Source organism: Neofelis nebulosa, chromosome 12, assembly GCF_028018385.1.
Source record: "Neofelis nebulosa isolate mNeoNeb1 chromosome 12, mNeoNeb1.pri, whole genome shotgun sequence".
In the NCBI taxonomy this organism is placed as follows: domain Eukaryota; kingdom Metazoa; phylum Chordata; class Mammalia; order Carnivora; family Felidae; genus Neofelis; species Neofelis nebulosa.
Genome location: NC_080793.1, coordinates 18,300,725 through 18,327,423, shown reverse-complemented (window position 1 = coordinate 18,327,423; position 26,699 = coordinate 18,300,725). Strand labels below are relative to the sequence as shown.

General features: G+C 42.4%; 1 protein-coding gene across 4 annotated transcripts in view; it reads right to left on the bottom strand.

The window, feature by feature from the left end:
* ASTN2 (astrotactin 2) overlaps positions 1-26,699 on the bottom strand; it is an 885,184-nt gene that overhangs the window by 287,495 nt on the left and 570,990 nt on the right. For all 4 annotated transcript variants that reach the window (XM_058694362.1, XM_058694365.1, XM_058694363.1 and 1 more), the window contains one exon: positions 22,772-22,960. In XM_058694362.1, coding sequence (XP_058550345.1) covers positions 22,772-22,960 — 189 coding nt within the window. The remainder of the gene's footprint in view (positions 1-22,771; positions 22,961-26,699) is intronic.

Sequence of the window (26,699 nt, the reverse complement as noted above, 5' to 3'; positions counted from 1 at the left end):
TGACCACACAGATAGGAAGTGGAATCACCTGTTTCTGATTCTAATGACTGGTGTACTTTTCCTTTGTGCCCAGTGGTTCCCAAACTATGCATATATCAAAATCGCCAGGGGTGCAGGGAGAGTGGGGGAGGGTTAAAGATTGCTGGGCCCACTCCCAGAGTTTCTGATGCAGTGGTTCTGGGGCCTGAGAATTTGCATTTCCACCAAGTTCCCAGGTGATGCTAGTGTCCAAGGACCACCCTTGGACCACTGCTCTATTCCAGTTCTTCTTGGATATTAATTTGCACATGACTCACCTGTTAATCTTGTTAAAATGCAGATTCTGATCAGTAGATTTCCTGAAGAGTGAAGGATTCTGCATTTCTAATAAGCTTCCAGGTGGGGCCCATGCCGCTGGGCCCAGCACACCTTGAGCAGCAAACACCTATGCCATGATGTTGGGCAATAAATCTAGAAAGCACCGTGACTTAAGAATCTACTCTGGAATTCAAAGTAGAGGAAAGAGGTCTTAAGACATACAGAAAAATGATTTATAGAAAAGACATAATTCAGAAGATCTGAATTTCAAATGTGGCCTTGCCTTCCTTTTATTCCTTTTATGGTTGGAGGAATTTCTTTAACTTCTTTAGGCATCAGTTTGCTTGTTTTCAAAGCAACACTCATTATGTGTCTTACAAAAATTATTTTTCTTTAATGCCAAGACTTTTATTCGATGGTCAATTTATAAAAAAGTCCACAGAGAAAATACTTGTGGACTTGTCAAATGATTGCTGAAGACACACCCTATGGTATTGTTCAACACCCTTGTGTGGGCAGCCACCCAGGAAAACGCTTCTCAGAATGTAGTGTTAACTCATCTCTCTCTCCCCTGATGACTGACTCTACCTCCTTCTACAGGCAAACAGGACCCAGTATACTTGTCATTGCCAAAATGTTCCCTGGACTCTTCTAGGGTGATTTTATTGGAATTCTAGAATCACTCCATTATAAAATATACCCCTCTGCCTTTTTTAAAAAAATGTTCATTTATTTTGAGAGAGAGAGAACATGAACAGAGGAAGGATAGGGCAGGGAAGGGAAATGAGGGGGTAGGGGCACAGAGAGGGAGAAAGAGAGCCCGACGACCTGGGGCTCAATCTCATGAACCATGAGATGATGACCTGAGCCGAAATCAAGAGTTGGTCACTTAACCAATCGAGCCACCCAGGCGCCCCGGCCCCTTCTGCTTTAAATACCTCAATGTATGTATACAATTTCTTGCCAGTTGTCTACAGTCCTTCAGCAGAGTGGAAAGGGCCTATGTCTGAACTACTGATTTAATGAATGCAAAAGGAAGGAGTGAGGTCCCTTGCCCATCCTTCTCTGGAGGCACTTATTAAGCTCAAGAGAGAGAAATCAAAGAAGGACTGCTGTAGACAGGGACAAGAGGAATGAAATGGCTAATTATCATTGTGATTGTTATTACATAAACTATCAAAACCAGTTATGCTTTAAATTCGGTATTTAGTTGGAGCACCTGGGTGGCTCAGTCAGTTAAGTGTCTGACTGGCTCAGGTCATGATCTCTCTGTTCGTGGGTTTGAGCCCCGCATCAGGCTCTGTGCTGACAGAAGCCTGGAGCCTGCTTTGGATTCTGTCTCCTTCTCTCTCTGCCCCTCCCCTGCTTGCACTCTCAAAAATAAATAAATGTAAATTAACAATTTTTTTTTAAAAATTTGATATTTAGGAACGTTTTAACAGCTGTTAAAAAATAGAACCCCACCTGGCATAGTCTTCCAGCCTCAGTGAATTCTGACCATTCTCTCCACAATCTCTGCATTCCTCATCATCTCCTTCTCTTGTTACCTCTAGCATTCCCTGACCAGTGCCTACCACAGCAGCAAATTCTAAATCTTGATGTATTTCTTTTTTTTTTTTCTTTTTTTTTTTTTTAATTTTTTTTTCAACGTTTTTTATTTATTTTTGGGACAGACAGAGACAGAGCATGAACGGGGGAGGGGCAGAGAGAGAGGGAGACATAGAATCGGAAACAGGCTCCAGGCTCTGAGCCATCAGCCCAGAGCCTGACGCGGGGCTCGAACTCACGGACCGCGAGATCGTGACCTGGCTGAAGTCGGACGCTTAACCGACTGCGCCACCCAGGCGCCCCGTTGATGTATTTATTAATGTTCCTCAAACACCAGGAATGAAATCACTAGTTCCACTCACATCCCAGTCTCTTTTTTTCCACTCTCCCAGAGTAACACAAATTTCCCCCAGAGCCACGTGCCTTTTATGGCTCTCCTTGGCCAACAGCGGGTCTAAGATACGTGGGGTCAATAATTAATCATTCATTTACCTTTACATTCCCTCAATAACCGTCCTGCCCCCAGCCACTCCTTCATTTATTCCGCCATTCATTGAACACATCACTAATCCATCCATGGGTTCATTCATTCATGTAATTATTCTCATATATATTCATCAATATATGAATCAGATGTGAATATACATTAACATATACATGTATGTATGCATCCACTAAGCAGTCCATTTTTCATTCACATTAGATCTCTATTCATACATTCTTTCCTTCACTCATTCATTTACCAAGTATCCACAGTGCTCGCTGGGAGCCCAGTTGGTCGGGATCTGCCTTGGATACTGATTTGTAGAAGGTGTGGCCACTGCCATTTAGCAATTCAGAAACCAATGAAGAAGACAGAGGACAGGCAAACATAAAATTGCAAAGGCTGTGTGGTCAGGGCAAGGAGGGCAAGAAGGTGAAAACAAAAGTAATAATAACTGCATGCCTTACTATGTCCCCAGTACTTCCCATGCCTTTTCTGATTTAAATGATCCCTTCCTTTTGGGGCACCTGGGTGGCTCAGTTGGTTAAGGGGCCAATTCTTCATTTCGTCGCAGGTTATGATCTCATGGTACATAAGCTGAAGCCCTGCATCAGGCTCTACACTGGGCATGGAACATGCTTGAGATTCTCTCTCTCTCCCTCAGATCCTCCCCTGCTTGCACATGCATGTGCTCTCACTCTCAAATAAATAAACGAATAAATGTTAAAAAAAAAATGCTCCCTTCCTTTTAATAGGTGATGAAACCAAATTTACCTAGTAAATAGCCTCAGTTGAGATCTGCGCCCAGGCATTTTCTTCACACTCCCCAAACTCTTAACCACTCTGCTATATTCACTGGCAATATCATTGGCGACCTCACTTTAGACTAGAGTTTCTGGGGAGTGATGTGGGAGAAATCCAATTAGAAAGGTGTGAGAAGCAATTGGAATGTGAAGAAGTGGAAACTATGAGTTTTTGTCAAGGAGCTTGTCCTTCAAAGGGTGGAGAGAGAAGGTGGTGCCTGAAGAGGAGACTAGGAGCAAGTCTCAGCCAGGGCATCAGAAGATTCTTAGGAGTAAAGACAAGCAGGTTTACCACCACAGGTCCCTTCCATTCTCTTCCATTAGTTATTGTCTCCATTCCTGTTGCTCTCGCCATGCCTGTGAGCGGTTTTATTTACTTCTGTAAATGCTAGGATATAGTGAAGAGGCTAACATAGTGTAGTTGCTAAATTAACACCTATAGAGTGGACGTCAAATGCTCTACAATGGATTGATGCATTACCTAGAATCACACTGTAGAGAAAGAGAGGAATATGTTGGCTGAGTGGGGCAGCTCATCACCAAGTGATGAGTGGATCCCACCGGATCCTGGAAGGCTGCTGATATGGAGGCAGTGGCTGGGGTAACTAGAAACATAAAGTCAAAACTTGTAAGAAAAGTGTAGGTTCAAGCACAGAGTAAAACTGACTTTGTGCCTAAGCAGGGGGCAGCATCAAAGTGGGGGACTCGAACAAGTATGTAGGATTGTCTTAGAGGAGACTGGCCCGTAGAAAACAGACCCAGGGAACAAATGTCACATGCTTATAGTGTTTGGCCATTTGCACAATTCCCTGGCAATTCACATTGGTTCAGGAGCCCCAGCAGAGAAAACAGTCTTATGGGTGTAGAGAAAATGAAGGTTTCAGTTTCAGTGGGGTGGGTTTTATTACAACTGTTATTAGTCTGTTGTGCAAAAAGCCCATTAGAAACTCACTAGGGCTCTCAAAAGTATTGCACATTTATTATAATTATATTCCTTCTGATTGCTCCATGGGTTTCTTGATACTGACTGAGCACTGGATCTGTTAAAGGTGCATAGGGAGGGGTAGCTTCTGGATCACTTGGCATTTGAGTCCAGGGACAGATACCTCTAGTTCATGTGCCACACATATTGCTGAAAGGAAGAAAGGGACCTGCCAAGTTGTGAATTGTAGGCACGTGCTTTGACATGTATTATTTTCTATCATGACGACCAGAGGAGTCGGAGGATCAGATACATCAAGTAGCTTTCCCAAGGTCACACAGCTAGTCAGGAGCAGAACTGGCATTCGTAACCCAGCTGGTCTAACTTGCAAAGCCTATATCCTTTCCAGGGCCCCATGCAGCCCCCAGCAATGGGATCTCTTTAGTAAGAGAAAGGATTTCTCACTCCAGGTTGGCAACCTTTTTGAGAAAAGGAGGGGGCAGGGGAGGAAAGAATCATTTCATGCCAGTTTCAGTCTCAAAGATCACTCTCCAGCTGTCAGCAGAGCCCGCAATCACTGTGGAGTTTTATTAAGGAGCAAGAGTCGTAGAAGAGAGAAGTGACAGATTGAAAATTAACTTGCCAAACTCCCCATCAATATTGTGACAGTCCCCAAGTACCAGTTCAGTGGCCCAGTGTACCAACTTGACAATATTAACATAACTTTGTCGGAACAAAAGCTTCCCCTGTGTCTTTTCAAGAGAAGCTAATTTTGGGGAGACAGACATTCTTCTTTTTGCCTTTTTTGTCACCTCTGACTTCTACATGTCACACACACCCCCAGCTCACTTGACCGAAATTCACTTGCATAAGCATCTTTTTTGTGTGACCTAGGAGCTTGGTAAGTGGAGGGACAGTGGAAGCTATCATCTAATCCAGGTGACTTTTATCTGGGATAAATGGTAAACTTAGACAGGACTCTGGGACAAAAGGCATAAACCAGAACTGTCCCAGTCTACCTGGGACATACAGTCACCCTACAAATACTAGGCACATGCTGCAACTCTTTGTATGTCCATCACCTTGCACAATGATTAAAATTCAGTGAGAGCAGGGAATTTGTTCAATGAGGGAATGGAATGGGTTCTTTTCTTTTAATTAGTCTTAGAGAAGCTCACAGAACCTTACTGACTTCCTTCTTTGTTCCTTCTATACTCTTGCCCTCCCTCTCTTCATCCCTCCCCAGACCCTTCCTTCCTTTTATTTCTTCTTGCCTTCTCAACTTATAAGTCACCTTCTATTCATCAAGCCCTGTTTATTTTTTATCACTGGGCATATAAATAAACACAGTTTCTGCCTTGAGGGTGAGAAGAGAAAATGAGTAGAATATACTAAACATTGACCATGGGTCAGCTGATTTAAACACTGGCTTATTTTGCCACCTGACCAATGAGGTAGTTAATATGTTCACCTTGTGCAAATGAGGACAATTAGCCTGGGTCAGGTGACTTGACCAAGGTCACACAGCTAATAACAGCAGAGGGTGAATTTAATTCCAGGCCTGCCAGAGTCTCACCCTTAAACTACACTCCCACCTCAGCTTTATAGAGGGAAACTGAAATATAAAATAGTGCAGTGTGTAAAGTGCTGTGACAGAGAAGGGTTCCCAGTCTGTGGATGGGTATAAAAGCATCTCTGACCCACAGTTTTCTATACACTTTATCCATAAATCAACATGAATGGAACCAGAGAGTGTTATGCTAAGTGAAATAAGTCACACAGAGAAAGACAGATACCATATGTTTTCACTCTTATGTGGATCCTGAGAAACTTAACGGAAGACCATGGGGGAGGGGAAGGAAAAAAAAGTTAGAGAGGGAGGGAGACAAACCATAAGAGACTCTTAAAAACTGAGAATAAACTGAGGGTTAATAGGGGGTGGGAGGGAGGGGAAAGTAGGTGATGGGCATTGAGGACGGCACCCGTTGGGATGAGCACTGGGTGTTGTACGGAAACCAATTTGACAATAAATTTCATATTTAAAAAAATGAAAACATAAAAAAATAAATTAAAAAAATGAACTTTGAACTTACAACTACCATTTGTCACAACCTTAGTCATATAGACACTTTGCAAGCTAGGTCTTAGGGATTGATACTGACAGTCAAAAAACGTGCCGGGTCTCATTTCAGTAGGGAAGGTAGACATTGAATAAAGAATCACACAAATATTAATTTAATTTAGGTCTTTACAAGTATTTCAGTGGAAAAATAGCACAAAGACAAGATATGATTTTTTTCGTCATTATTTCCATGGGCAAAGAACAGTCTGGGTGGGTAAATAATGAAGATCATATTGTGGAGAGCTAGGATTCGAACCCACCAACTACTTGATCGCAAAGCCTGTGGGTGCCCTTCCCTCCCTCCTCAACAATGTGACTGCAAAGCCATTGGTGGAACAGAGCAAATCCCTCGCCACCACTTTCTAAGCTCAGTAACCTCAGTGTCTTTCTCTGCAGAATGGATATAACATTGGCTCATCTCCATGAGCTTGTTGTGAGGAGTGAAGAAGATAAGTACTCGAAGCACTGTGCAGAGTCTCTGACCCATACATGTGTGCTCGGTAAATAGCAATTATCATCATCGTTAATATTATTAGGCAGTATTGAATTATTGACCAAGGTAATTTGGTGGTCTATCATATACATCACGTCCTGCGTGGTTGGTTAACTTTTAGCTTGGGCATATTTTTATAATATGCTTCCTCCACTCCCCAGCTGCCGCCACCCTCCAGTCCCTGAGCCCAGCACGGTGATATGAATGGAGCAGGACATGTGACCGTGTGGTGTAAGGGGAAGGGAGGAAGAGATGTTTGAGTATGGATTTGGAGCCACACTGCCTAGATGTCAATCCTGGCTCCACCATTTATTTCTAAGCTGGGTGACTGAGAAAATTAGTGTCATCTCTGGACATCACACTGCTGTGGGAGCTGAATGGGTTTATACAGGTAAAGCTCCTCCCTGAGTTCTCCTCTTAGGTCACTGGGAACTCGTTCTCATCCTCTTTGGCTGGTTGGTGCCTCTTCATTTCTCTGACCTGTAAGTATGGGAGCCCCTGGGCTCTGGGTCTGGGCTCATCTTTTCTCTCTCTACTCCCTGATGAGTCTGTCTCCTCTCATTTCTTTTATATCATTCATATGCTAAGTAATCTGACATTTGTATTTCAAGGCTGGTTTCTCTTCTCTGTTGGTATATCCAACTGGCTTCCTGACATCTTCATGAGGAAATACGTGAGATATGGCCAGATGACGTTTACTAAAGCAGGGTGATGATTACCTGGGGTTTATGATACTGTTGCCTACTTTTATTAATGGCTGGAATTTTCCCCAAATGAGTTCATTTTTTAATATGGCTGAAATCAAATTTCTGTTTCTGCTCCCCTCCCTTATGCCTCCTCTCCTGTCTCCATCAATGGGACTTCCATCTGTCCAGTGGCGTAGGCTAAAACAGAGAGCCAACCTCACCTCCTGCTTCCTCTCCCTCATCAGCAAATTCTGTTGCCCTATCTTGAGAATACACCCAGAATCTGCCCACCATGTCAACTCGTACAGCCATGCTCCATTGTCTTTCACCTGAACCACTGCAGACGCCTTGGAACGGCTTTCCCTGCTTCTATCCTGGCCACTAAAGTCTATTCTTCACACCCCAGATGGAATGGTCTTTTAAAAATATGAGTGAGATTAGAGCCCTCTTCTACTCAAACCATGCACTGGCTTGCTTCTCTTCTCACTCAAGATAAAATCCAAAGTATGGCATTTACATGACTCATGGGACTCCACACAGATTGCCACAGCGTTCTACTTGCCATCCATTATTTTTTAACTTAGAACATTTTCTCCTACTACCCGCCCCCCCCCCCACCGCCGCTTCACTATGTTCCATCCACCTGAACTCCTTTTTGTTCATGGATCATGCCAAGGGTCTGTGAACTTGCTGCACCCTCCGACCGGAGGCTCTTCCTTAGGTACCTGCAAAGTTCACGATCTCACCTAAGACCTACGCGCAAGTATCACCTTATCAAAGAGGGCTTTTCTGTTCAGCCTGTATTAAACAGGACCCCCTGCCCAGCACATGCCAGCCCTATGATCCTGCCTCCCTCCATCGTGTTTACATTTGACATAGTCTCTATATAGTTATCTGTTGATTGTCTCCCACACTAGAATACAACTCACGAGGGCAGGGATTTTAGGGGCTTTGTTCATTGCTATATTCCTGGCTTTCCAAAGACAGTGAGTGACATATAAACAGGTACTCAGTAAAGTTTTGGTTAAATAAAGATACAATGGCGCCTGGTACAAGATAAGTCCTGTATGTTTGTCACTGCTATTCTTGTTACTATTGTTACTACTGACACTACTGTTAATTTTACTAGGACTTAGTTGACTCACAATGACACAACAAGATGTAAAGACCTTATCAGGACCTTATCATACAGATGAGGAGACTCGGCTGAGAAAGGAGAAATCACCTGTGTGAGGCATGACAGACCAAGAGGAAGAATTCAGTCTCCAGAACCCTGCTCTCTCTCCTCTCTGAGGCCCCTAGTTTTTCCATGATGGCATCATATATCACTGATGGGATCCCTGTATTAGAATGTTCTCTGTGTCATTTTTTTAAAAGTTCATCGCCTATGGAAAGACCTTTAAGAGATATCACTAAATGAGGGTAAAAGTAAAAAAAAAAAAAAAAAAAAATCAATATATTTTGTGTGATTTTTATGGAATAAAGGGGAGGGATAATATTTAATCTTACTTGCTTGGATTTATATGTAAAAAACACTAGAAAGATCCCCAAGAAAGGAGTAACAGTAGGGTAGGGCCAGGGGAATAGGGATGGCAGAAAACAGGGAAAAGACGAAAAACTATCATCGTATGTACTTTATGCTGCTTTTGTTTTTGAACTTTGTGAATTTAATGTATATAAAAGATAAGCCTTCCAAAACTGTCACAGGCAAAGGAGCCCAGAAGACAGACAGGTAAAGGTATAGCAGTGACAAAGCCGGCCTTGAGATTCTCTCAACTTGACCCATCTTCAAACAAGCTTCTTCCTGACTCTAGGTGTCTGACCTCTCTTTCTCAGACTATGGCTTTAGACAAGTGTCCCTATAAATTCTTTATCTGCCCCTTTAGCAAGTAAATCTTTCAAGAAGTGTCTAGCTAGTTCTCCAACCCAGGAAGGAAGGTCTTTCTTAAGGATCCGGAAGCCATCTCTTTAAAACACAGTCGTCAAGGAAGATAGCAGAGAAATACGTCTTTGGATTTGGAATAACTCCATCTGTGGGATGTATTTCGCTGGTGACCCTCCCCTGAAGTCCTCTGGTACCCTTCTACCTGCTTAGCCCAACCACAGAAACCTCCTGACCTTGTCTGAATGCAACTGAGTTCAGACCTCTCTCCCCTGTTGCAGCAGTCTTGAATAACCTCTTTCTGGGCTGTTCGACACAGTCTGATGAAATTTCTGCTTTGAAAGTCACAGCGCTGGATAACAGCCAGGATCAGAACAAAAGGACGTTACGTACAAATTAAGGTAGTCTGAATCACTGACTTTATTCAAGGCTACTGCAATAAAAGAGAGGGGTTTGAACTCAGTTCCACTGGGCTAGAGGGCAGAGGATTTTTGAGGCTGGGGTGGGAAGGCGAGAGGTACTGGAGGACTCTGGCACTAGGAAAGGGGGGTTGACCAATAGGTCTGTCCTACATATTGACTTATTTTGAATTTGCAAATGCATTTCTCTATCTTTCTCCACAATTATGTTTCAAAAAGAGATGCTCCCAGGTCTTTGAGAAAGAAAAAAAAAAAAAAGGAAACACAAATGTAAATAATACCAATAAAAACTATATCCTTTTCCCCTTTATACCAATGTTGGGCTCCTTGAGTCCTGCTCATCTTTTAGCTCCAGAACCTGGCAGATGATAAGTACTCGGTGTCTATTTATTGGGTGAATCACACAGCTGAAGGAGAATTTAATTGCTATTTAGTTTAATTTCAAACTAGGTTTCCACCTCCTTTGCAAACACAGCTGCAAGATTTCCTATAGGCTTGTATATTCCCAGTGCTTGGGTTCTCATGAACTCCTTAGAAGTAGAGGGGGAATTAATACAAACTTGTAGAACGCTGAGTTCTCTGAACTTCATTTCTCTGAACCGTGAGTTGGCAGGGAAGACTCATCCCTTTATCTTGTCTTTCTTCCTACTCTAGAAAGCATCCAAAACAAGCTGAAGCATCTTCAAGGTCACAGGTCATGGCAAGTGCCGGGACCCACACAGAGAATGGAGAGGTGGCTGACTGATTCAGGGTTGATTCTTGCAACGTGGTCAGGAATATACTGAATTAACTAGGACTGGGTTACCCAAATGACTGCAGCTTCTGCTCCTGGCTTATGCCTGCTAATTAATTGCCCACTTAATGGGCTCCTCTGAGGATCTTATGAGACATAAAAATAAATGCTCATTTTGGACTCTTAAAAGCCACCTTTGAGGTGTTTCACTAGATTATCATTAATAGAAATTATTCAGCGGTGATGTTACATAAAACCCCAGCCACTGCCCTTGGAGCTCTCTGTATTAATTCACATCCAATAAACTGTGATCCTATCTTTCATTAGAATTGTTACTAACTACATTTCTATTCAGGGCATCTCCCTGAAATGGAAATATTTCCCTAAAAATTAATTTTCCTGATACACATGCGTAGGCTTATTAATGTGAGCTTAGAATAGACCTACTGTTTCATTTCTCTGGAAGGAACACAAAGAAAGTAATGTTGGTGAATTTGCATCTCACATGATCTCAAGTGTGCCAGGATGGGCGCTCCGGCACAAAATTTCAGAGTGACATCTCACAGATCCTCAGATTCATGTTAGGAAAATGTCACTAACATTTGCACATGTCTTTACATTTACAAAGCATTTTAACCTGACTTTTCTCATCACCTCTCCCTCCGCACCATAATTCTCCTGTGGGGTTGGTATGATGATGTTCCCTGATTTAGTGGTGAGCAAACTGGCCTCAGAAGGTTCTAAGACCGTGAAAAGTTTCATAGCCAGTAATGGTCCCATTACTGTCGGGGTTTAAATAACCCTTCCTGACTGAATGCCCATCCCCCACCATGGTTTATTTCTACAATCCCATTCCCTCACCCTCTTCAAGATCCTCTAGATGTCCATGTCTGCAGATGCTCTGTGCTCTTACTTGCCTGGGGGCACTCTCCCACCTAGCTAACTCTTAATCACAGACTCCAGATTTCAGCCAGCAGCTTTCAGGAAGCCTCCCCTACCTCTGCTCACCACTGGCCAGTGGTCCATCTGCATAAGCATAGAGACCTGGACTGTCTCCTTCATCTTTTCATCCTCAAAGCTCATACATCACAGCCGAGCAACAAAAACTTGTTAAAAGCAAATGGGAACCAGTGGTAAAGCCAGGACTGGAGTCTCTGACCTCAAGTGCAGCCCTCTGGCCATTTCATTCCCTCCTGTAATTAACAAAATGACAAAAACAACAAATGACTTCTGAGGTGTGACTTCTTCAGAGAGTGATACACCCGATGTTGCCTTAGCATAATGCAAATATAGTAAAATTTCATCGCTGTGGACTCCATTAATTAAGGATGCATAATGCTTGGCCAGGGGCTGGGCTGGCTTGTACCTTTGGAGTGTTTATTTATAAAAGAGATTGCTAAGCACATTAGTACATTAGCAGTGTAAACAAGATCACCAGGGAAACGGCAGAAGATACTTAAGAGAACAAACTGCCTGGAGTCACTTTGGAAGCACCCATTATGAACAAACAATCACTGTGCTAATTACAATTGCTCTGCTAATTACAATTACTGTGCTAATTACAATCTATCCTTATCTGTTCCATAGGCTCCCCTACGGACTTTTTCTTCTGAGCACTTAGACCAGCCTGAGTTACCGCCTACGTTTTCGTGGAATGAAATTGTGGTTCTTTAAAAATTGTCTCTGCTTTGGATGGCTCAGTGGTTCCAATAGGCTTCCCCCTCCTAGAAAAAGAACAGAGTCAGGGATTTTGAAGCCACAAAATTAAAAACAAAACCAAAAAAATGCAGGGGGAGAAGTGAAATGAACCTGGTTGCTTTTGTTGTTTTAGCACCTTCTGCAGACTAAAAGACACAGTTTTACGTTAGTCGGAGAACATTCAAAATACGCTATGTATAATTTGTTTTCCTCATAAAATGACCACGTTTGGTAGATTTAGAGATGTGAACACCAAGAACAAAATTAAAAAAAAAAAATTAAAGTTGCTATTTGTCTTTCTTCTCTTACTATAATTAGGGAGAAAGATTAGAGAGGCCTTTTTTAGAAATGGATTGCAACTCCATGCTCCCCACATGCAAAAAGTAAAAAACATCTTTCACTAGGTCTTAATTTTACTACTTTCTTTCTGTCCCCAATTATACTAATGAGTGTTGAGGGTATGAGATTTTTGTCTAAGCACTTAATAATAATAAAGCTTCGGGGTGCCTGGGTGGCTCAGTCAGTTAAGCAACTGACTTCGGCTCAGGTCATGATCTCACAGTTTGTGGGTTCAAGCCCCACGTCGGGCTCTGTGCTGACAGCTCAGAGCCTGGAGCCCGCTTCCAATTCTGTGTCTCCCTCTCTCTCTGCCCCTCCCCTGCTCGTTCTCTGTCTCTTTCTGTCTCTCAAAAAAAATGTTAAAAATATTAAATAATAATAATAATAATAATAATAATAATAATAAAGCTTCACTCAGGCCGGTGTCTCCTCCCAAATGGATTTCTCACTACTGTTTCAGGGATCTGTCTTCCACCTGAAGCTGACTGCAGCCCAGCTCTCTGCTGCAAAGTCCTCTCTGCTGCATTGAATGGTGGTGAACTGAGATTGTGGCACACAGGAGGCTCTGATCTGAGCACCCAACCACAGCTTCAGGATACTGGACTCAGGATGAGTGTCTCCCCCCAACTGGGACTGATTCTCAGAGCATCCCATAGCCATCACTAAGCAGAGGAGATGGATGGATGGATGGATGGATGGACGCAGAAAACAAGTTGTGCTACATTATACACTAGGGGCCTGTTGGATTACAGGGCAAGACTGTCACCCTGGCTGCTGCAAACCCAAAATACAGTCTCTGCACTTGGTCACTCTGGATGAAGACTCCTTTGGGAGTGCATGGTCTTCTAAGTGTCATTGGCCCTGGGACTTGAATACTGCTCTCCAGTAGGAAAATGGAAGAGGGACAATCCTTCTATAGTCTCAGGCATAACCTGGGCTCACAACTCATGAAAAGTTCAGTTTAATGCCTTGCTATTCAAAGCTGGTCCTCAGACCCGGGAACTCATTTGTAAAGCAGAGTTTCAGGTCTTATCTTCAACCCACCGAACCAGAGCCTCTATTTTAGCAGGATCCCTTGGTGATTTGTATGCATATTAGAGGTTGAGAATCACTAGTGTAGTTCATATGTACTGTGTTCTGGCTATAAGCAGACATAGGGAAAAGTCCTACCTTTAGATAGGGTTTTTGTGTATAATAATGATGATGAGCTATTACTTGCTTTCCTACTCTTCGAGGATCATATGGTTTGAGCCATATGTGTGTGCATTTGCATACATTATCTGGAGGCTACAGAATGGAGACGAGAGCAGGGCATGACTCTTGGCTCCCTCACCTGCTGTATCACCTTGTATGCCATACTTCATTTCTCTGAGCTCTAATTTTCTCATGTAGAAAGTATCGTAGTCAACCCATTCTACATGTGTCATGGGAGAAATACCTTCCTATGACCCTCAAAGTCAGGCTTTGAAAGGTAAAGAAAATCTGGTTTTACAATATCAATCATCTCTAAGGGTACTGGGTAATGTACCAGAAGGAAAAGTAGGATCTGAACAAGTAGGTTCTGATGTGCAGAACATAGGACTTACTGGTTAACCTTCATTGTGTTTAGATGCATATCCTTTCCTATAGGTCAGGACCACTTCTAAGCTGGCTATTACATATTTTTAATATTTCCACAGAAGTGTTCCACACTTCCAGAACTTTTAGGCATAAGCCATGGACCATTCTCAAATTCCACACAGTACACATGGGCATCTAAATCCCACATTCCTCATTGAATGTAGGTCATTCATACAGAAACAAAGGAGCTATCCTACAGGACACAGGTAATACAATACATGAGCAAGATTTCGTCCTTCCAAAAGAAGGTGATCTTGGGCGGCTGCCTATTCCACAATGCTGGCTGAGTGGTCCACCTCCCAAAGACCCACAGAGCATGAAGGGCTCTGTTCCTGCCCCTATCCTGGGAATTTCACCAAAGCAATGTATTCACCAAAACATGTTGGGTGGAGGAAGCTGGGAGGATGATGACAGGTCTTAGAGGATATTTTTAGGTTAAAACCCCACTTTACAGTTGAATATCTTGAGGTTCACAGAGGGTAAGAGATTTATCCAAAGCCACACAGCTATGCAATGACAGATGCAGGGTTTATGCCTCATCATTTCTCATGGTGGCATTTGACAGTTCAGAGCCTGGAGCATGCTTTGGAATCTGTGTCTCCCTCTCTGTCCCTCCCTTGCTCACGTTCTCTCTTGAAAATAAATACACATTCAAAAAGTTTTAATCATCACAATACCATGAAGAAGTAGGTATTGTCATTATTTCCAATTTAGAGATGAGGAACCTGAGGCACAATGAACAAATGTGCCCAAGGTCATACAGTTGACAGGTCGCAGGCTAGGACTCAGACTCTAGAGTCTGGCATCTTAGACACGAGGCCAGTACATCTCCAAACTGCTGGATAATGTGAGCCACATGGGAATATGGTGACGCTTCACTTTCCCAAGCTCCTTATTTTAGGAGGGGGAAAAAAACAAAAAAACAACAACAAAAAACAACAATTGGTAAGTCTTGGTGCAGCTCCACGTGATTCTTATGATCAGGTGAGTAGGAGAAGCTTCACTAAGCCTGTGGCCATGGGGGTTGAATAGGAAGAGGCTGTATTCCTCAGTATTCGTCTAAGTTCTGCCATAACCTTAGTTTACAGAAATGGCCAACTGATCAGGAGAGAATGAGCAAGGGTGATCCAACAGGAAGTGGCAGAACAGGTATGGAAACTCAGCTTTTTTATTCCAGGGCCTATAGTACAGGGGACACATTGGCCTTCACTCCTGCAGAAGATGTCCAGAAACCTTGGGAAAATGCATAGACCAAAGAGAGATTCTTCTGTAGCCAGCCCAAGAGTCAGGGCCCCAGGGAAAGTCGCCTCTTAACTCCTGTGATCCAGCCTCTAATTTCTGTCCTCAGTTTACTACTAAAGTCTCATTAATTTATTCCCTAGAGAAGGGAACATACAGCTGTGTCTCCAGGTGGCAAGTTGAGGATATTGTCAAGAGTTGGGATATGACTGTACAGGTAGGCTTGAAAATTGTCTTGAGAATCAGAAGCTAATGCCACTTTTAATTAATAATCTCTCCACCAGCAGCCTCCTTTGCTTTCTCTTGCTATAGTAATACCATGGTGTATCACAAAACACCCAGGCCTGAGAATGCAGAAAAACAGCTTCCAGTCCTATCTCTACCATTAATTCTTTATATGGAGGCTTGACCTTGATGTTGCATCTGTATAGTGTGGAAGCTGGATCATAGATCTTTAAGGCTTCAGAGTGGATACAGTCCAGCCCAACAGACTGGGGGTTGGAAGCCTGACTTTTTCATTTACTAGTTATATGATTTTAAGTAGTTCATTTAAACACTGTGAGACTTAGGCGTCTCATCTACAAAAGGAGGGAGCGTCACTGAAACTTCTTCAAAGTTCATCCATCTATAAATATGTTTTTTTCGGGGAGATGAATGAAGGAAATGGTCAAGAAAAGAATATAAGGTCTTATTACGGTTCTCATATAGGTGGTGATGTCAAGTGGGAGAATGCTAGAAGCCCGAAAGTTACACTGGTGGATGGGCTTTGTTGTTAGACTGAAGTTCTATCACCTGATAGCTGTATGACTATTAGGCTAGTTAGCTTAACATCTCTATACCTCGGTGTAGTAAATGGTATTGATGTCCCATGTTTTTCTTGATCTTCTCAGCACCAGGTAGACAGCATTTCATGTCCCTGCTCAATACTTTGAGGGGTACTGTAACCATAGGACTGGATTTGACCAATGGAACATGAGCAGAAAGTCACCTCTAGGAGGAAGTAATGAGAGCAAATTCCCTTCCCATTACCATAGTGTTCACAGAAGTACATGGAGATGATGTTTCTGTCAGGAGGGAGACACAGAATCCAAAGCAGGCTCCAGGCTCTGAGCTGTCAGCACAGAGCCCAAAGCAGGGCTTGAATTCATGAAACACGAGATCATGACCTGAGCGGAAGTCAGACGCCCAACTGACCGAGTCATCCAGGCACCCCTCCTTTCCTCTTTTTTTTTTTTTTTTTAATAAAACCAAGTTGTTGAGGCTATTTTGTGATTGGTATTGGTAACATTAAATAAGAAAATATATAAAGTACATGGTATAGGATCTGGCACATAACAAAAATGCATATGGCCAACTGGAGAAAATGAGAGAAAGGGAGAAGGGAGGGAAGGGAAGGATCCAAAAACAGCATGTATCATTAGCCATCACCCAGGAAGGCGCTAGAAAAATAGCTTTGGAGGCCACTTAATAAGATCTGACTCAGGACCCTCCACTGGGAAACAAGTGGGTGCCACTAACAAAAGCCAGCTCTTCTCAAATGCTTAAAGAGAGCCCTTCTGTCTCACCAGGCGTAGGCTGGTGGTGCCTCATCCTGAAATCCCACATCCCACCCAAAACTATCCTCTTACGCTGTACAATGTGCACATCTGATAAGCAGACTAGACTGAAAAGCGCCTTTCTAGCAAATCTCTCATGAGCTCCTCGTGCTCTTTGTAGGTCATCCTGGAAGGCCTATGAGCAAACATCTATTGCCAGCAGAACCATCTTATTTTTGATGAGGCTTCTGCAAAATCTACAATTGTAATTTGCTCAGCCCCCATTCCCAAGCAACTTCCTTCACTGCAATTTCTGAGACTCCAGGCTGAATAAGAGCTCTTGACTGATGTTTATCTAAATCCCTGCAATCTATAACCAAAGTTGACCTCTCTTTCTTACAGGAATGAGGTAGGATGGATGAGGATTAGGGAGGGAAGGAAGTAAAATACAAACAAAAAATCAAATACCACCAACCTTTGATGACTTTATCTCATTCCGACAGTCTTTCCCAATTCCCTCATTGATGGAGAGCTAAGAGGAGGGAATTCTAATGGCAACCCTGCGTGGGTCATTAAGACCCACAATGTGCACTGAAAGGGATTAGAACCAGAAAAACTTGACATCACTTCCTGAGTTTCGGGGGTAACTCAGGAGTGAATTACGTTGACTCTTCATGTTTCTACAGAATCTGACAATTTCATAAAGTTTTATGTCCATTCATGTCCATCTGATTAGGAAACGGATTCCTAATCCAGAGCTCTCCCCAGGTGCCACCCAGGTTCTTAAAATAACCTCTACCCATCCTGGGACTAAATTCTGCTGTGACTTGAGTATGAACTCTATATTCTTCCTCTCTCACTTGAGGTCTGTCCTCCTAACCTTTCATTTCTCACTCCTTCCCACTTTCCCACCTTTCGTCTCTGCTTTGTCTCTGTGACTGCTTCTCGTTGTCACTCTTTTCCCATTTCTAACTTTCTGTGTAGTCTCTTAGCGTGTGCTGCACAAAATCTTCACACACAGTGGAAAACTCCCAAGCTTTTCAGGGTCCTAAGCATCCCCACATGCTCATCTCTCAGGGACAGGCTGCAGCCTAAACATGGCAACCTGAGAAAGTGGTCAGAAAAGGAATCAAGTTCCTGCAGAATCATGTACACGGGGGTGGCTCCTGCCTAAAGTCCATCCGTCATTAAGAATCCGTCATCCCCTGGGGCACCTGAGTGGCTCAGTTGGTTAAAGCATCCAACTTTGGCTCAGGTCATGCTCTCACAGTTTGGGAGTTCAAGCCCCAGGTTGGGCTCTGTGCTGACAGCTCAGAGCCTGGAGCCTGCTTTAGATGATGTGTCTCCCTCTCTCTTTGCCCCTCCCCGGCTCGTGCTCTGTCTGTCTCTGTCTCTGTCTCTTTGTCTGTCTCTCTCTCAAAAATAAGTAAACATAAAAAAAAAAAAAAGAATCTGGCTTCCCCCAATGGCACCTGAGTCCTCCCTCTGTGTTGACCACATGCTATTAAAGGGATACGAGGAAGTGACGGACATCCCTTACAACAGAACCAGAAGCCAGAGAACATTGGTTTGAGAGTCAGAAACTCTAACCTTGAGTCTCAAACGGGCCCCAGATCATGGCGAGCCCTGGAAAAGTTGTATCGTTTGCTGGGTCTCAGTTTCTCTACGTGTGCAACAAGGGGTTAGGTCTAATCGTTAAGGTCTTGTGCAGTGTAGAGACTTGAAATGGGAGGCCTTTCGTACACCAGAAATCCAGGTTGCTTTTCCAGAGATTCGATGGAGGAAATGAGAATGCACATCTGTCCTCTGTCAGCAGTTGCTAGGTGTGAGGATCGAGGTAGGGGCAGGGAGGAGAATGAAGCAGAGTGGTGCCTGTCATGCAGGAGACTCTAGCTGGTAGACAGTTTGAAATCCCAGGCCAGGCGGTTGTCAGGAAATGAGGCATATGGCAGGACGGCTGGTGGGGTGCCTGCTGGCTACTCTGGAGGGCTGGACCGAAGATTACTTGGAGGAGGGAGAAAAGGAACGGGGGATGAGGTGAGAAATGACAACTGCCTTTGATATTGAAATATTCGCAGGCCTGCCTTCTGGAACTTGGAGGACAGAGAAGCCACTGCCTCCCCCCTGTCTGAGGCTCAGTAAGGGAGCCTTGAAAGAGATAAATTTAGACTCATCAGGAGCCACTCGGCTTCCCACTGTGGGAAGTCAACTGCCTTACCATGTGCCTCCGAGAGGTGACATGGTCTAAGGATGGAAATAATTGTAAAAAAAAGTTTAACTGAAGCCAAGGATAAGAGAGTTTATGTGAAATGGGCGAATCAAATACAATGGTAGTCTGGGGAGTTCCCTAAATCTTGAGGCTGTTGTCAAAAGAGAAAGTGTGGTCTATTCACTACACTTCTTTCAATGAGCAAATCAGGGCAGACATAGACCCTGGCTATTCAGAAACAACTCAAGATTGAAGGGTTGGAAACAATGAGCAGAGTGTTTGAGGCAGAATGAGGATTCCGGATGGGGCTAAAATTCTGTCAGAGCCTGGAGACTCCCAGGCTCAGCCTTTACAGCAACATGCTCTCTCTTAATGATCAGTTTGTTGGTAGTAGAAAGGCCAGCATGTTGGGATCTGACCTGAGGTCATGAGCTAGCTTTGCAGTGACTTGTTTTGCGACCTTGCCCAAGTCCCTTCTCCATATGTAAATGAGATCTGGGATTCCATGGAGGTTCTTTGGGATCTAGCATCTTACTATCCAGTTTGGGTCCTTCTTTTGCACCCAAAGCTAATCTCCACACAAGAGAATGAGAATTAGTACATTTGATCACTTAGCCAGCCAGTCTGATAGCTGCTGTGAGAAATCGAGGTACATAAAACATACAATGGGTCCATCACAGTGGCTGGAAAGTGATGAGATGACTATACTTGTCATGGGTGGGACCAGGATTTGGAGCCGGGTCTATGTGGAGACCTGTTCTGCTGAGTCCCCACCCCCGCTTATCTGTATCTGTCCATCTGCAGACTCGTTCCTCGACCAGAAAATGCCCTTCCAACTCTTATCCCTCCCAAGAAGTACTGTTCTTTGCTATCACTTCAAACCCCAATTCATAAGCCTCATCCTCTGAGAAACCCCTTATCGTTCCTTCTAATTCTTCTCAAAAGGCTTCACAAAGAAATTCTTTGAAAACTACTGGAATACCGCTTTGCAAATTAAATATTCATATATTTTTGTCAATTGTGTATGTCATTGTGCGAGCTTGTAAATTCCCTTCTCAAAAAACAAGGGACACTTTCTTTCTTTTGGATACCACACAGCATTATTTTACCTATCAGGGTGCTCAAAACAGAAGTTTCATAAAGTATTAAAACTACAGAAAGTTAGCATTGTGAGTCCCAGTATTGAGTACTTCATTTGAATTATCCTTAAGTCTCTCAGATTTTTCCAACAAAGTAGCATTCAGCTGCTGTTCGAGCCTCTGCATAGTAGAAAGGAAACTTCACTGGGATTTGAAGGACTCAACTCTGCTACCAAATTGCTGTGTGGCTACCAGTCACTCCTATTACCCGTAAGTCATCCCTTGCTTGACCTTCTCTTCTGCCTACAACTGCTCACTGGCCATTGGGCATTATGCCTTTCAACTAAATATCTTCCAATATCCCCCTTTCTCTCCTAACTGTTCCCATTATCCCGGTTGAAGCCACCAACACTCTTATGTGACTTCCAAAATATACCCCCAACTAAGCCCCCATTTCACACTTTCCCATGTCACCCTCATTGCAACCTACCTCCCATGCAGTCACTATGAGGTTGAACAATGTAATACAACCACTCTTTTAACCCTTTATGAGTTCTCCCATTTACTATTAGAATAAAGACTTGGCCAGCAAGACCCCCAGGATCTGCCACTACGTGCTGCTCTGGCTTCACCTCCCACAACTCTTCCCTTACTTTCTCAGCCAAAACCACACCAGACTTCTTCCTATCTTAAAGCCAAAGGCGTTTTTTTTTTCCTTCTTAGAACATCTGTCTCTGCTTGAAATCTTTCCCAATGCTAACTCTCACTCATTTTCCAGGTATTAAATAACACTTCATCTGAAAAGTAGACTCCCAAGTCTTATTATTGCTTTCTAATCCAATAGATGCACACCCACTATTCTGCTCCAACTAAATTAGAGCCTACTGTTAATTGCTATCTTGGAACACTGTATCTTTATTCAACAGTACTTACCACAAATTAAATAAGTACATAAGATTACAAACACACACACACACACACACACACACACACACGTATGCCCACACACTACACCTAGACACCAGAGGATCTCAAGCCACTTTTATCTTACTTTTCATTGTATCTCAAGTAACCAGCATGGTACTTGGAAAACAGTAGGTGCTCAAGCAGCTGTGATAACTACACAGGTGAATGGTTTTAGGGGGTTCACATTTCCATGTTTGTTCTACAAACCAGGAAGTGACAAGGTATACTGGATGAAAAGACAAGAGCAAGACTTTGGAGTCAGCCAGATTTACACCTGATTCTTTGCTTTGCCTCTCACTGGTGACCTTGGGAGAGTCACTTTACCTCTCCGGTGTTGACATATCAGCTGCAAAATGGAGGCTATGGTGCCTCCCAGGGTGTTAATAATGAAGCTAAAATGGTATTATCCTGGCTCTCTCACTTCCTAGAAGGGATATCAGGGAGAATCACTTAACATTTCCATTTTTCTTCTGTATAAAGGGGATGAAAATAGACCCTGCTTCTCAGGGCCATTGTGAGGATCACATAAATTAATAGATGGTTAATAGATGGCAAGTGCTGAGAATGCCCTCAGCATGTGCTGAGTTAATATCATCACCACCATCATCATCATTACTGTTATTATTATTAATACTAAACATACTTGGTAAAGAGTTTGACATGGAGAATTTCTTAATAAATCGTGGTCATGATTACCACTCCTACTGTAACCACTACTATTATTAATTAGATGATGGAATGGGGATGATGATGATTATAATGGTGATATTTCTTCCCAAGTCTGACTTTTGTTGACATGACCTCAAAACGCTAGGGTGAACCCTGCCCTGTGATAATATCCTATTACATTTTCATGCAAAACTGTCTAAAAGTACTGTTTTTTCTAAAAAAGATAATCATTCTTTATACACAGAACAATGCTTCTCATTCTACCATCTTTTGATTCTTCAGATTGTGAGACATGATAAATCCTGCTTCTTCAAATCTCTCAGGGAGGCTTTCATAATGACGCTGCATGTCTAATCTTCATATAATTTGGCCAACTCAATCCTCATTCTGTTTGCTCTTATATGAGAATGGTCTTATCTTTTAATTTCGTAGGTACCTCTATATTTATTAACAGAGAAAGAGGTCTTTGACATTTTGTTGAGCAAAAAACAGCAATTTCTAAACAGCTTTACTGAGATTTAGTATGTGTGTGTGTGTGTGTGTGTGTGTGTGTGTGTGTGTAGATAGAGAGAGGGAGAGAGGAGTTTTAAGAATGTTCAAGAAAATGTTAATTCTGGATATTTCTGGGTGATGGGAATTTTATTTTCTACTTCATTAAATGTCTTTATTTTTTAACTGCCTGAATAGCCTACATAGGATACTTATTTTTTAATAGACTGAAAGATTAATTTAAACATTTTAAAATTCCATTAACTGTACTTATAGGATGATTTAAGGCTGAATTAAAAATATGTGGATAGAGTTAGAAAAATGGAAGGGCAGGATAAATAAAGGCTAGGTCAGTGGAAAAGGAACCTCATGGAATGAATTTTGCTAACGTGTAACACTTCATTGGAAAGGCATCAATAAGCCTACAAAGATACTGGCCAGTCTAACAAAGCTCAATTCTATGGTGCCCATGGCTTCCGCCCCCTGCCCAGATTTTGGGTCAGTGATCCAACCAGTGAAGTGCGAGTATCTGCCCATACCTAAAGGTCATCTGGAAGACTTGGCCTTGGTTCACATGCTGGGTCCGGTTGTTGTAACCATGTAGCATCTCTCCAAAGAGGGTGTCGTTGAATTTGGAGTCGGGTTTGAGGCATTTGGGGCCCTCGCAGACATCTGAGAGCATTAGGCAGGATTTTCCATCAGGAGCCAGCTTGTATTCCTCCACACAACTGCACAATAAAACAGAGCCGAGAGTTAGCTCCGCATGCTGGATGCCCCCATTGTGGATGACCTAAAACCAAGGCCTCCTTTGCCTGCAAAACAGGTCAGAGTTTAGGAATGGAGACAGCTATTCTTGCTGGAATCTATCTAGGGCACAGGTGTCTAGAGAGAAGCACATTAATCCTGCAAATTGGTAAATTCAGGGAAAGTCATTTGTGACATTTTGGAGGAGTCGAGGGGGAAACCAGAGTGCACATCTACGCACAAAGCAAATTTAAAAACTGTTTTCCATGAACACACAGACTTTAAAGAGCATGACAGACCAATTCGCAGGGAATTATCAACTAGTTTCTCAAACCAGAATCTATTCCCAATGTATCTGTCGACCAAGGTTGAAGACTGTAGCAAAAACAAGGTTGTTATTGCCCTTGTAACTCAGAGGTGATCCTTCCAGGACCACGGACAGCTCACTGCAGCCGCTGCTTCTGCTCAATTAGCAATATACCTAATCTCTGTTGACCTCTAACTACCCAATCCTAACAGCAGAAGGGCCTTTGACATGCCTTTGAGTCAGGGACTAAACCAGTCCTCCTCTGTGGACTAAATAGGCATCTGAATGGGGTGTGGAAATAATATTTGCAATCTGGGGATGTTTGTAGTGAAAAAGGAATCTCTTAGGCATGGGGAAGAGGAGGAAACAGAGGTCTCAGCTCCTGAAAAATCAATCCAGAAATGGGAACTCTTTTAGTCTTTACATGTTCATGGCCTTTGGCTATGCACTGGGAAAAGGGTGCACATAAGAGATAAGACACACAAGAGAATAGGCTGCTCAACTGAAAAAAACTTGTATAAATATCATCTTTGCTCCTTTGGACCTATGTGAACCCCAGCAAGTCATTTAACTTCTTTGATCTTCAATTTCCTCATCTGTAGAATGGGGTAGAAACTCCTACCCTATATTAATTCATTAGGCTGCTATAACATCCTTGGATACATTGGCTGCAAAAAGAGGAATTGAAAGGTACTTCGCAAAATAATTACAGTAATGATGGAAATGGTGGTGTTTATTGAGCATACACTTTCCATGGAAATTTCATATATTTCTATTTTTAAATGTTTCTTTTTGAGAGAGAGAAAGAGAGAACACAAGCCGGAGAGAGTTAGAGAGAGAATCCCAAGCAAGCTCCATGCTAAGCCTACTGTCAGCACAGAGCCCGACGCAGGGCTCTACCCCATGACACTGAGATCATGACCCGAGCTGAAATCAAGAGTTGGCCACTTAACTGACTGAGCCACCCAGGTGCCTCTTGTATATTTATTTTCTGGCCATGAAACAAGTTAATTTCATCATTCCTGCTTTACCCAGAATCAAAATGAGGAGACAAGTAAAGCAGGTCACACTGTAAGCAAGAGGCAAAGTGGCATTCAAATTTGGGTCTGTTTAGCAACAAAGGGACCTTTTTCTACTCTTGTCTTCTCCGAATCCAGTTGTTTCTACTTGCATGACATGACCCTGGGTAAGGCTGTGCCAGTTAGAGGCAGTAGAAAGCAGGAAAGCTCTTATTTGTGAAAATCTATTGACTCTGACTGCAGAGAGACTCAGAAACTCATACAGAAGAAGGGAGAGGCTCTATGCGATGGTTTGGGAAGAAAATATTCCTAGGTTGAAAGAACCAGTAGCTGATGCCAGACACGTGGAACTCAACTGAAGGCAGGAAGCAAATAGGAAGAGCTGAAACGCTGACTCAAGATCACTCTAGTGAAAAGCCAGGAATGTCTCCTGCATAAAGCAAGCTGTCACTCTTCCCTTGTTCTCTTATCACCTCTAGTGTGTTGAACAGATGCACCAACTGTCCTTCCTACATGCTTCTGCCCAAGTACAGCAGAAGGTTGTTGGAAGAAGGCCTGTCCTGGTGCCTTCATCAAGTCTATACCCTCTTCTTTTTGCATTTGTTAAATGTAAGTAACTCTCCCTTGATAAAGGTGGAGTACACATGACATGAGTTACATGAATGCACAGAGTATATGGTAAGTTCCTAATGAAGTCTAGTTCCAGCCATCTATTCCCAGGAGGTTCCCAGCAAATATGAGAAATGGTTTACTGGAGTAGACCTCCCTCTCTTTATACACACACACAGACACACACACACACACACGCACACACGCACGCACCTGTGAATAAATATACTCTTGTTATAAATGATTAAACATTATCAAAGTCTATAGAGTTCTTCATTTCCACTCCTCACATATTTTTACTTAATATCAGTAGTCATCATTGTTAACTATTATGTATTCTTCTAGGTTTTTAAAAATACATTTATAAATACAATATTACGCATATAATAATTATATTATATATATAAATTTTTCATAATAAACTCATAAGTACACCATACATTGTTATAAGATATGCATTTGTACTTAATACTATTTCTTAGAGATCTTTTCAAACCAGTATTCATATAGATCTATCTTTCTGATGGTTATTTGGCATTGAACGGTATAAATGTACCATAATGCCTTTAGCTAATCTTTATTAATGAGCATTTTGGTTGTTTATAGCTGTTTATTATTGCAAATGGTATCATAATGAAGATCTTTGTACATATATCATTCTGTACATGTATGTGTTTCTACTAAAAAAATCTTAGAAAAGGGATTGCTGGGTCAGTGGTTTATGAATTTAAAAATTTTGGTAGATTTAATAATGGCTGTCTGTTGGGGCTCTACCAGTCTACAATCCTATCACTGATGATTGAGAAAACCCATCTCCCCATAACTTTTATGTTCATTATCACCAATAGGGGATTGGAAAAAAACTCATTTTTGTTTTGATTGGCATTTCCCTGATTACTGCTGAGGTTCCTCACCTTTTGATGTCATGGCCATGTGTATTTCTCCTTCTACAGGTTGTCCATCCATGTGCTTTAACCATTTTCCTATTGTGATTCTTGTCTTTTTCCTTATTGGCTTATGTATGCTTTGCATATTTTCTGGAGTTCTCCTTCTCCTTTCATACGTATTGAAATTTTCTTTCACTCTGTACTTGTGTTTTAACCTTACTTTTGATATCTTATAACCTCTCTATCCTGGTCCTTAACTGCTTCTGAATTTGGTGCAATGCTTAGGAAGCGACAGATGATAAAACACATTTCTATATATTATTCTAGTATTTATATAGGTTTTTAAAAATCTTTGGTTGTTTAATCTGTATGGATTTAATTTTGTGCATGATGTGAGTGGTTATTTTAACTTCATTATTTTCAAAATGAGTAACCATTACCTGAAGGGTCCATCTGTTCACTAACTAATGTAAAATACTATTTTGTCTTATACTAAATCACTATGTATGCCATGTATACATGGTTGGAATTTTTCCTATTTAGCTGTCTGTATTTTCCTGCAATAATTCTATACTACTTGAGGGGTTCCTGGGTGGCTCAGTCAGTTGAGCATCCAACATCAGCTCAGGTCATGATCTCAGGGTTCATGAGTTTGAACTCCGCATCAAGCTCTCGGCTATCAGGGCAGAGCCTGCTTTGGATCCTTGGTCTCCCTCTCTCTTTGCCTCTCTCTCTCTCTCTCTCTCTCTCTCTCTCTCCCTCTCCCTCTCTCAGAAATAGAAAAAACATGAAAAAGATTATATACTACTTGAATTACTGTAGCTTTGAGGCATGGTCTGGATATAGTCAAGTAAGTCTCCTCCCCATTGTAAACACTAATTTTCTATCTCAAAACTTCCTC